The following is a 12,488-nucleotide window of genomic DNA, read 5'->3' on the forward strand; positions in this document are numbered from 1 at the left end:
AGCCAGCATGATCGCACAACTTACTGATGTTTTGTTTTGCAATTTCAACAGACGGTCTCGTCCCTATACAATTCTACACATCGACCACGTGACGGCAGCGGAAAGACGCCAGAAACGCAGGAACTTCAGGAGAGTCCTGCGAGACGCAATCTCCATTAACGTCACTACTCATCGGCGCCCAAAGAAGCTACAAGACAAACACCAATAACTAATGAGATCTGCGACTCAACTGAGACGGGGAAACTAGAGGATTCTGTTCACGCATACGACCACCAACGTTATATGCATGATAGTTTACAGAATCAGCAAGCATCATATACAATTTCACACAAGCGACAAATTACGAGCATTACCACCGGCGGCTTGGTCAAACATCGTTGTGTTTTACTTTATGTTTCGTTGCAAATGTTAACCTTGTAGTGACCAACATGTTAGCTGTGTGTGTGATGTTTTTACTGTTTTGTATCATTATAAAATTTGAAGGTAAACCAACAAAGCAGTCGGAAAAGTAACTCTGTTATAGCCTTATGTTAACACTTGCACTAGAAAGGAATATTTCAACAGACGTCACCGTTTGCAGATTTAGTTTGTCCGTAATGCTAATGGATGTAATAGATCTTTGGTGCTTTTAGATACCAAATTTCTAGAAAACTACCCGTAAGCGTGATGGTATTTTCTGGGAGCGTTTTGACGGGCATTTAATCTATTATATATGTTATCCTTTTGTTGATCTTTTGACCGCAAAGTAACGAGTAACGAACGGGGTAAACTTTGTTTTGTGGTTATGTGAAAACAGCGGCAAAAAGAAAAAATGTCCTGATTGAAAATACATACATGAACCCTTACAGAGAGGCAACCGATTATATTTTTTAAATAAATGTGCGAATGATCGGCAATAATAAAGAAAAGTAACTTACACCTAATGTTATTGTTTTAGGATCGTATACTCAGAACCCAGTCAGTACAATTAATAGTGGTAACTCTGTACAGTTCTCCGGCGTCACCATGCGCAAATGAAACAAATTCGAAACAAAATATCGAAACGAAAATTTCGTTTTCAATTTTTTTTTGTTTTAGACCGTGCTATACGGCACGTTTCTTTCAAATAATTGAATGATCCGACATGGGCGAAATATTTAAGGGACCAATGGTATGGCACCTATTGGCTGCACATTTTGTGATTGTTCATGCATATTGGTTTTGTTTGCTGGCTGTACATATTAAATAAAAAAAAACATTATTTAAATAAAGCACGTATTGGGGCGTGGCAGAAAAATGGCAGGATACAAAATGTGTCAGGGATGTTTAAAACGCGCAGGTGCTGACGGAGGAGTCATGGCAAGTTCTTGTCCAGTCGTATGAGTAGTTTTATGGGCAGAAATTTTCTAAATCAATGACTTGTTTTGATGGATTCGCCATTAGTTAACAAGGTCAATTACAATACCAAAGCGTATCTGATAAAATATTCACGCGCACACAAGATATATACGTTAAGTATCTCCAAACAAATCCCAAAGGAAAGATCTTGCATCCGAATACAATGATGACACCCACTCTCGATAGTATGCTTACTATAGAGAAATTTCTTATAGCCTCGACGAAAGCCTATACTAAAAGCTCATGTGATAAATAAAGGCTTGCAAGAACGTTAAACTACAATGATAAATACGCGTGATGAAAAGAAAAAGTTGATGTCAATTTCGGTCAGTTTTGCACTGATATCACTAACACCAAGTTGGAGGACTTCCTAATACATTATTTACCAGCGGAGAATGAAGACAACCCACGAAAACCCCAAGGGGAGAATGGAAACAACCCACAATATCCCCCAGGAGAGAATGGAGACAACCCACAAAATTAACTGATGGTATTCACAAAAGAAAACAGTAATATACCAATTACGCAAATGCATAATTTCAGCGGCTTTTGTTGGCAATTTTAATTTTGTGAAAAACTGCACAAGCGACGATGTTGGAAAAACTGTTTTCGCGATCCGAAGACCAAAGACAACACTTCCAAAGAAATAGAAACCCAAACTGCTCAGTTTACCATCAAGACTTCGGTCAGGATCTTCTTCGAATCACAAGAATGAAATAAATTTTATCCACGAGACAAATTTGTTGGAGAAAGTCAAGAAAACAATTATTCAGCACTCTCTTGAGACTTGCGGCAAGCACTAGACAGGTAATGCACGCGTGGCCTCCAACAAAGTTTAATGTAACCAACTACCATCATGCATGTTTAACCGTGTAATCATTGAGACCTATATACGTTTGAGAGCACCGGTTGTGAAGGAAATCATGCAATTATTGAGATTTGCATGTGTTTTCACAGCTATAGCTCTTAATGAATATTATGGGTCTCTTTGCACATACATGAAAATATAGAAATTTCATCTAATTCATCCGACACCTAGTTATTTAGTTAAGAAATTAAATAGTTTCTGCATTTCTGCAAAAAGGCCCTGGCCAGCTTAAAATATTAACAAACTGTTCAATACGCAATGCGTTCATTAAGCGACTTATCTATACAACCGTAAAATGACGTTACGTATGTTAGTTTTCAACTTTTTTTTACTAATTGAGTATGCTACTACACCACTTTATGTGAAACAAATGCAAAATAATCCGCAGTCACCGCCGCATACTTTCGCAACCATATGCGCAATGATAATGACAGATTCCAACCGAAAAATATCGGTAAACTTGTATGGAATAGCACATTAAATGCCAGCAATGCTATTTTGCAGATTTAATAAACACAAATCGATTTTACCCTTCCAAAATATTTAGAAAGTTTACATGCATAAAAGGACAAAATATTATTATAGCAAGAGTATTATAGCCAACGTCAAAAACAGATAATACTGTAAAACAGCAATAAATAAAAAAATGACACTCACCCAGCAAAAGTAATCCCTGTATTGTACTGGAAAACTCCTACAGAAGGGTTGGTTAGTATCAGTCATTCATTAAATCCACAAAGAGTAATACACTACTTTCATTCACTTTTACAGTAAGAGAAAGTTGCAGATTCTCTAGTAAACACGAAGATAAAGCTTGGTCATGGTTTTAACTTAAAACATTCAACACTCAATGAACAATACCTGTTTTGCTGTTAAACATAGCACAGTGGCAAGAAAGATCACCATACAAAACTTACTTCTCAAAACTTACAATGCTTGCTGGTACACAAGCTTATAATGCTTGCTGGTGTTTTTGTAAGAGACTGACTGGTCAATAACTTTTCAAAGCTTATAAAAGAAACACAAAAAGCAAAACAAATAGCCGTGAGCTGTTGTCACTTGACCTTTCCTGAAGACAAAAACAACTACAATACTGGACTGAATTAACTGGCTGCGTCGAAACAACTACCTTTCTCTTATTTAACAATCCATGGAATGTGATGTTCATTCGGGAATTGTTACGCACGCTACAGTGTCAACAATGGTCCTTTGAGAAGTGATATAACTTACTGGTGACTAAAATGCACTGGCGATACTTACTTCGTCAAGTAATTCTTTTTCGAAAGGCCCGCGTGGGACGAATGCGTGGAAGGCGTGTAGTGCGCTGATTGGCCAGGATGCCGTCGGCAAAACAATAGGTGGAAAACTGGCAGTCCTTTTGAGGGCAGCAAGATTTGAGTTGTTTTTGCCGAGGTCTCGTGTATAGAGAGATTTAATATTGGGCGCTGGATTTGCAGATTAAGTGCAAGCTTTGTTTCCATAACAAACGTTGTTTTAATTTAGTTCTATTCTTGCTGCCAGGCAAGCATAACAGTTACGAGATGTTTTAGGACAACCGACGTTTTGTCTACTATCCGGTGAGACTTCTTCAGGGTTATGTGACAACAAGTCATGTACATAAACACCAAAAACGCAAGAACAAATGCAAGAAAAACGTAAGAAAACACAGGAAAAATGGGGGTATAACAATGGCGCCGCTTGTAGCGTCACGTGACCAGGTGTGTAACGGGGCGCAACAATTACAATTAAGTTGTTATAAACCGCTGGAAAGTACGTACATTGCTCCTTGTCATTAACACAATTGTTGTTCTTATAGATGTGGAGCGTTTCCAGAAATAGACGTCCCTCTCTAGGACTTGGGCCTCATCAAAGTCAACTCGGTGGCCAGGTGTCCTTCGGCTGTTCTTCGATGCAACGTCGCGGCCGTGTTCTTTTAGTCTAGTCTGTAACGTTCTTCCGGTTTTACCTATATGGTCCACCACAGGCCTTGCACGGAATTAAATATACAACTTCCTTGGGTTGGGTCGTCACCTCCTCGAAGCTAGTACGCCAGGCATTGAGTGAGTTCCATCAAAGCGAGAACAGAAAAGGCCCACTTTGTTTAAATCTCATACGTCTTGGCGATTTATGTTCTTAAAGTATTGAAATGTAATCGGATTCGGCCACTATATATAAGTCAAAATATTCGAAATAAACGAGTCGAAATCATAGGAATTTCTTACTTTAAAGAAACCTTGTATCGAATACCATGTTTTTTGGGGGGTGTTTAATGTTCTATGTGTAACAGTATATTAAATGTAATGGCTTGCGATCAATATTGTTTGCAAAAAAACTGTAAAACACTGTGCAACAAACGTACAAATAACACAGCCAATATGACTGAAGAAAATTTATTTCGGAAAAAGTCTCAGTTCTTTCTACAATCACATCTGTAACTGCGCCCCTTGTTTTTTCGATTTTACCTTTTTTCACTCCACCGCTTAGGTTAAACAACTGAAACGTTTGCCGAGAATATGCAATGCACTCTTATTGGAAGTAAATTCACTTACTGGCAGTATAATTGATGGAGAACCTAGGTGTAGTTACATATAAGTCGCTTGTGAAAGTTGCTCGTATGATGTTACTGTGAGGTGGCGTTATGTTGGCACCACGACTAAAAATTCCACTGAAATCTCCTCTTGAAAAGAGGTCGAAAACCTAGAATAAAATACTATTGGAATCGAGCTAACTGTCATGTTTTCTTTTTTGAAATTCTGTGACAACCCACCAAAGGGTGCCATAAACTTTACAGCACAGGTGATCGTGTTAAACCACCCTGGGCAAATTTCTGCTGGATATTCTCCAGTGTTGGATTGTCATACAGCTCATATCGCATGCAAGTTTGCAGAGTTAAAAGAAAAAATTGACGGAGGAGGTGGAAAAAAATTTAAGATAATCCCAAATTTGTCAAGTCTGGTGATGCAACGATAGTCACCATGATACCACAGAAACCAATGTGTGGGGCCGTTCAGTAAATACGCTCCCTTGGGGCGCTTTGCTGTAAGAGGTATGAGGCAGACTGTTGCTGTTGGGGTTATCAAGACTGTTGCAAAAAATGAGAAGATGGGTAAGGAAACCAAATCGGCCAAAAAGGTTCTAATCAACAACAAACCTGCATGTTCTGTACCTTCAAACAATTGTAGGTAATTTCTGCAGTTATTGATCAATAACATCGACGAGGAAAAATTTAACGAACTACGAACATTCCGCAAGGGACAAGTATTTTGTTTTAAGCTTTATTTTGTGAAACCTTTAATGGAAAATAACTTTTACAAGCGCTCACTTCGGAAATTAACTTACCCTTAATACATCGTATCCACTCTCTGTGTCAAACGAATTGACCACAAACAATATTGTATGATCAGGAGGTGCCTCGATCACCCATTCGCAATTTTCCCCGTTTCCATAGTTACCAGGCCAGCCTGGTGACGTCAAAACGTTTGTGACGCTGCTGTTTGCAGTTCTGTTACGTGGACCGCAACGAACTGAAACACAGGAAAGATGAAGCTTGTAAATTATGATATGCAGAATGTATTTAAATTGCGTATAGTTATAAATGAAACGCAAAATTATGCAAAAACACGAACTCATACAAATGTGGCATAAAACACGTTAAAAAAAACGGGCATATTGTGGTCAGGATACACTAGGGCGCAAGCGCACAATTTGTCAGGCGACTTTCGCATACATACAGAGGATCTCCACAAGCGTCATCAAACAACGTAGTGGGACAACCCCGCCTTGTCATGAGATTGCATGATATGATTCAAAATTACTTGGAGTTCGTTTTTTATTCATGCTGAAAAGGTGTTGTAAAAACTGCGTAAAACAAACAAATTTACAACTTATTAATCAGAATTGTTCTTCTGGCACTCAAGTTTCTAGTGTTTATTTGAAACCGACGTTTCGTCTGCCATCCGGCGAGACTTCCTCAGGGTTATGTTAGCAATATTGCATCAAGCCTGGCAGCAAAAATAGCAGTATATTTGCTTGATGCAAGTTTCGGTTCCGGCCGAATATTTTTGCAAAATTCGGCCGAAACCGAAACTTTTTTACTGCATGCAACACAGATACGCAAAGTTTAGAATCATTGTTTAAACTGTACTAGTGTGTTTTATTTATTAATTGACATCGAAATCAACTTTAAGAAGTTGGTACAGCATTCTTTAAGTGCCAATAAAAGGCTGTATGATAGGATCAGATCCATTCCAGCACATGTTTTGTTTAAATTTATTGCGATTTTAAAGAGATGGACACCAAAATTAGTTTCGGTTTATTCGGCCGAATTTATTCGGCAACTTTTGCCGAATATTCGGTTTCGGCCGAATAAAAAAATTGCTGTTTCGATGCATCACTAATTTAGATGCACCAGTCTTAGTAGTGACAGCCACATGTGAATGCGTTGCTTGGCAAACTTGTGCATGAAAACTTGCCTGAAGGTAGTCGTGCGTTTGGAGGTGAAAGGACTCAATCGAAAACGTAGTCACGTGATCTAGAGGTGCCACGAACTTCCACACACAGTCTTCATTGTTGTCATAGTTACCAGGCCAGCCGGGAGAAATGAATGTTTTCGTCACGCCAATAATCGCAGTATGTAACTCAAACCCGCAGCCAGCAACTACATGAGAACAAGAAGGAACAATTTAACAATTTTCATTGACCAGACAAAACGAATTAAATGACTGTTTTTCGAAATTTACCTGTGGCATCTTAGTGAGCATAATTTCGATAAATATAGGTGGAAATTATTTGATGAATTACAGGACTAGCTTAAAAACGTACCTGCTTCGAATGTGATTGAAAACCCAGAGCGGGAGTAGATTGCATCAGGTGTAAACCGGACTTCAGCAGAATTATTGTTAGATGAAAAAGTTGAACCTCTTCTCATGGTTTCGGATAAACGTCGAATCACGCCCCCCTGGTCGGTGATCTGAATGTATGCCACATGGCAACATGCTTAATATGTATGTTATACATCTACAAAAATAATAGGGCGCCAGTCGAAATGTTTTGCATAAATTCGGAGAATATTGAGAAAACTTTTTTTTTTAATTTTTGAAAAATAGCCAAAATTAAAATTCGACAAACATTTCCATCCAAATGAAATTTGGATCTCGTGACACAATGGTGGTAAATATGATTAAACAACAAGGTAACAACTATTAGTAACTCACTTGCAAGTTTGGGATTCTAAATAACTTGACCACGAAACGTATCACGAAACCTTCGGGGGCTTGAAAAAACCACAGACAGTTTTTCCCGCCATTTTCCAAAGGCCAACCCGGCGATATGAACTCTTGTTGCACGCCCACCCTTGCAGTGCGATTCCTTGCTCCGCATCCAACTGTGGTTCGAAATAAGTAATATGTGTAAAACGTCAATTTTGCCTCACAATCTCTCCTGTCAAAAATTTAGTTGATCAACACTTCTGGGCTGTTTGAAACAATGTGTTTCTGATTACCGTCAGTCAGTTTATTTTTGAAATTTTAAAAATCTATTTTGCCTACAAAGGCATCATCAGTTTCTGCAAATAAAATGCTTAAGAGATTACGTTGCTGGGTTGTTTGCAATTACTCACTTTGTCCTGATAAAGGTCGCTCGTATACCGACTGGAAAGTCAATCAAGTGATTAGTTTTTTTTGCCATAAGAGCTTTTGGGGTTATTGAAAGATCGTTTGTTGGGTGACCAGTTAAACAGCGTTATTTTCACCTCTGGTTGTTCCGACATTTTCCGACTCTTCACTAACTTGCTCTGATTCTTTAAAACCTTGTGCCGATCCTGAATTAATAGTTATTTTTACGGTTGTTGTGTTGGCAAGTTCACAAAACTACTCGTTGCGCGAAAAGGGTTTTTATAAACGTTGCTCACGTTTGGACAATGTTTTGTATTGTGTCTAAATCTCGATTTACGTTGGCTACATCTTACCGATGTCATTTGTATTTCACTTATCAACCTACTTGTTTCGTATGTAATTGAAAATCCTGGGCGGGTGATGCTTTTATCAGTGTTGAAATGCGCATCAACAGAACCGACTCTTGATGTAAAAGTGTATCCGCTTCTAAGGAGGCCAGAAAATCGTCCAACCAAACCTCGCCCGTCATACACCTATAAGTTGAATGTTCCATGTGGTAAAAAAATTTAGTTTCATCAATTTGCTTACCTGCAATGCATCGAATACATTCTCACTCTCAAAAGATTGTACGACAAAACGAATCACGTGGTCCTCAGGTACTTCAAATGACCAAGCACATGATTCGTTGTTAGAATAGTGCCCAGGCCATCCTGGTGACGTCAGTACTTGCGTCACGCCTACGATTGGAGTACGGTTTCTTATACCGCATCGTGTAATGATCACCGCATTTGTAGCTAAAAAGAGTATATCATGTTGTGAAATCATAAAGCTTAAACATGTTAAAATACCAGTCACTGAAATTGAAATCTCATTTTGCATCAGTTTGGTTTAATGGTCATCGTAAATTTCCTAATGGCGAACTTTATTACCGTAAAACGCATTTCAAACAACAAATTATACTGCTTTTTCAGGATAAAGAACGTCGAAATGGAATAAAAGGTTCTGAAGGATAAAGGCTTCAACAACATTTTGGACTGTATGGTTTTGTCAGAAATGTCAGTTTTCTGGGTTATCGGATAAAAGAAATCTGAAACGAAATAATTTTATTACTTACTCTCCGGCTGAGGAGTGGTTGTTTCATAAAATTCCACCTGAACTGCAATAAAACACAATTGAGAATGTAAGATTTTTGTTCACGCGCAATTGTTTAACGGTTTGCTTCCTTTTTTTGCTCACAAAATGGAACACAACAAAGCACTGAACTACATAGGGAACATCATAGAACCAATTTCTTTTACACAACGTGACCGTGCATTTACGGAGGTCTAAACTCAACAAAATTGACGACCAAAGGGATACGACATAACCTGCAGAATTAACGAACAACTAAATCTAGTTGAGCAAACAATACGTTACTTTTGATACTCAACATAACATAAGACTTAGAAAAGAAATGTGTCTCATTTGTTTGAGGAAAGGCAAAATGATGTAATCAACACGTGTTCAACGGGTTGTCATTAAATTCATAGGAGTCGAAAACCAAACGAGAAACATGAGGTGGTTTACATTCAAAACTGTATATTTTAAGCCCAATAGGCTCCGGTTTCGCTAAAAGCATCGTCAATTCTAAATAAAAATTGAAAACAAAAGTAAAATGCTGAAAACAACACATGCTTGCGGCCGTGGTGCTACAACACGCAAGTATAGGTCACCTGACATTGTTATTCAGAGTCACTTGGAGGTCTAGTTCCACCAGCAGCCTATTTATTCAGCCAGTTTTAACGTTTCATTTTCAGCATTTTACTTTTGTTTTCCATTTTTCTTTAGAATTGACGATGCTTAGCGAAACCGGAGCCTATTGGGCTCAAAATATACAGCTTTTAGTGAAACATGTTCTCTTTATAATAAAATACGTTTGACATGAGGTTATTTATATTGTAATTTTGCAAACGTGAAGTTTCCACCTGTGTCAAGCACAACAAGTGCCTTTGGAAAAAGATCGTTTTTTGAACGAATATATTGAATGTTGTCAGTAGGCTCTGGAGTATAGCACTCTCATTGGAAGTAAATTTACTTACTAGCTGTATAATTGATGGAGAATCCAGGTCTAGTTACATACAAATCGCTTGTGAAGTTAACCCAGATGATGTTTGTCGTCAGATTCAAAACGGGCCCATGAACTCCGTTAAATATTTCCGTCATATTGTTCTCGCCGTCATAGACCTGTTATTTACATATCATTAGAATCTATCAGCAAGGTTTAAACTAATGCTGTTGTAAAAGTATTATTCTGTCAAAGGTTATTCAGTGAGGAGGGTCATTTTTTTAAATTCAAACCATGTTTCTTCCTTTTTTACAGATGTTGCTCGAACGTACCCATAATACATCGTATCCACTTTCGATATCCAACGAATCGACCTCAAGCAATATTTCATGACCAGGAGGTGCTTCGATCAACCATTCGCAACTTTCCCCGTTTCCATAATTACCAGGTCACCCTGGTGATGTCAAAACGTTTGTGACGCTGCTGCTGGCAGTTCTATTTCGTGGCCCGCAACGAGCTGAAACAGCTTGTAAATGGGAATTTTTCGCTGATTACACCAAAAACGTTACTGACAAATATTGCAAATGTTCCACACTAATATCATTCCAGCATTAAGCTATCTAATGATTACAAAACATCTAAACCTATAGCATCAAGCGAAATATGGATAATAACACGCAGGCATAGCGTAATTATTTTAAAAAATCATTGGAGTGATTTTTGATATATTTGTTGGGCATAATATCATAAAATACACAGTTTATAAAACAAATTTACTCACAGCTTGATGGTTGATTGGTTGCGGTGATAACTGAGACTGTAATAAAAATTAATTATATTGAAAAAAAGCTACACAAAAAATATAGCTGTACAGACAAAGTAAATTTTTTGCTGTGAAATATTTAGGTGTTGTTTCGTAAGTTTTCTTTGATATTGTTATGGTATGAAAGCATATTTTGGTTTCTACTGATATTATGCATGTAATTGTGGGTCAACATCAAAATATGCTTAAAAGATAACATGCGTAAACGGCTAACACTACCACAATCTATATTACAGGTACATTTGCCGAAAAATTATCATAATTTGCTTGAACAAAATATATTGTACATACTTGCTGTGTAGGTAATATTAAAACCAAATCCAGTTCCCCTGTGATCTGCACGAAATCTTCCCAGAATGTTGTTGGTTCGTGATGTTAAAATCAAACCGTACTCAAAGTGACCAGTAAAATTTCGAATGAGGGTTGAATTGTCGTAAATCTGTCACAAAATTGATAAACTCTTTCAACTTTAGGAACACTGTTTACGGATTTGCTCGAAATTCTGAGAATGAAGAGATGGCCAATACTATTGTTAACATTGTCATAAGGTCTTGCCGAAAACGTTTTTTGTATGAAACATGGCAATGTTAACAATAGATTAGGCCAGTCTCTTCATATTCTCTTTCAACTTTGCATTCATAATATGGCCGTGTGGGGTTTATTTCTAACTATGGGCCGACTGTTGCGTGAATTATACAGATTTCAAAAATGACACAGCAGTTTGGGACAAAACATTAAACCGTGGGGCTTATCAGGTAACATTGCGTAGCAACTTACCCAAAGGTAGTCATGCCACCACTGAAGGTCAAACTGCTCGATTAGGAGCGTGATCACGTGACCCGGAGGCGTCCGAATATTCCATTCACAGTAATCGTTGTTGCTATACCTAGAAGGCCATCCGGGTGACGTTAGGGATTTCGTCACACCGACAATCGCACGGCGATTTGAAGGCCCACAGCCAGCAACTACTGAAGCACAAAAACAATTTTCTACCGGTTACGTTGGTAAAATAACAATGCATGACTTTAGTCTAGAACTTGAAGTATTTTTGTGATGTTCGATATTACTACCTATGGTTGTCGCATTTCCTAAGCGTTCACCGACATGTTCCGATTCCTTAGTAGTTGCTATGTGTGAAAGTTTGCACAACAATACGATTTAATTGTGCATTTGTGCAAATCTTGCACAATGCCAAATCCTCTTAGTGTTGCTTTGTTTACTGAACCTACATTTTCAAAATCTTAATCTAAGTGGCTATAGCTATAGTTTGGATAAATGTTTAAAAGTGCATAAAATACATCCGTATCCACCTACTTGCTATGCATGTAATTGAAAACCCTGAGCGGGTAATGCTACTATCCGATGTAAATCGTAGTTCTACAGATCTGGTTCTTGAAGTAAAAGTGTATCCCCTTCCCAAAGAACTTGTAAAACGTCCAACCACCTCACGCTGATCAGTTACCTAAGTTATATTTTCCACCTGTTACAAACACGAATGAATTTTTTTTTTTTTATTGTATGCGCTTACCTGCAAGATGTCATAACGATTTTCTATTTAAAACGATTGTACAACGAAGGGAATCACGTAGTCCTCGGGTGCTTCAAACAACCACAAACAGTTTTCGTTGTTACGGTAGCGTGAAGGCCATCCTGGTGACGTCAGTGCTTGCGTCACACCAATGGCCAGTGTACGGTTTCTTTCCCCGCATCGTGCAGTTGTTCTTTGTGCAGCTAAAAGTAAAGTTGTTGTATTCTTATTCCAAA

At 38.1% G+C, this 12,488-nt stretch overlaps 1 protein-coding gene across 1 annotated transcript; it reads right to left on the reverse strand.

Moving 5' to 3' along the window:
- Nucleotides 1-5,215: 5,215 nt before the first annotated feature.
- LOC145913837 (tolloid-like protein 1) lies at nt 5,216-12,266 on the reverse strand. The gene is made up of 11 exons (XM_083001597.1): nt 12,253-12,266; nt 11,502-11,610; nt 11,016-11,163; nt 8,972-9,013; nt 8,446-8,651; nt 8,243-8,390; nt 7,995-8,063; nt 7,459-7,628; nt 7,067-7,214; nt 5,585-5,769; nt 5,216-5,380 (listed from the first exon to the last, which is right to left on the reverse strand). The coding sequence occupies exons 1-11, from the start codon at nt 12,264-12,266 to the stop codon at nt 5,216-5,218; spliced, it is 1,404 nt and encodes a 467-aa protein (XP_082857723.1).
- Between the last annotated feature and the right edge of the window lie 222 nt (nt 12,267-12,488).

Source organism: Ascidia mentula, chromosome 9 (genome assembly GCF_947561715.1).
Source record: "Ascidia mentula chromosome 9, kaAscMent1.1, whole genome shotgun sequence".
Taxonomy (NCBI): domain Eukaryota; kingdom Metazoa; phylum Chordata; class Ascidiacea; order Phlebobranchia; family Ascidiidae; genus Ascidia; species Ascidia mentula.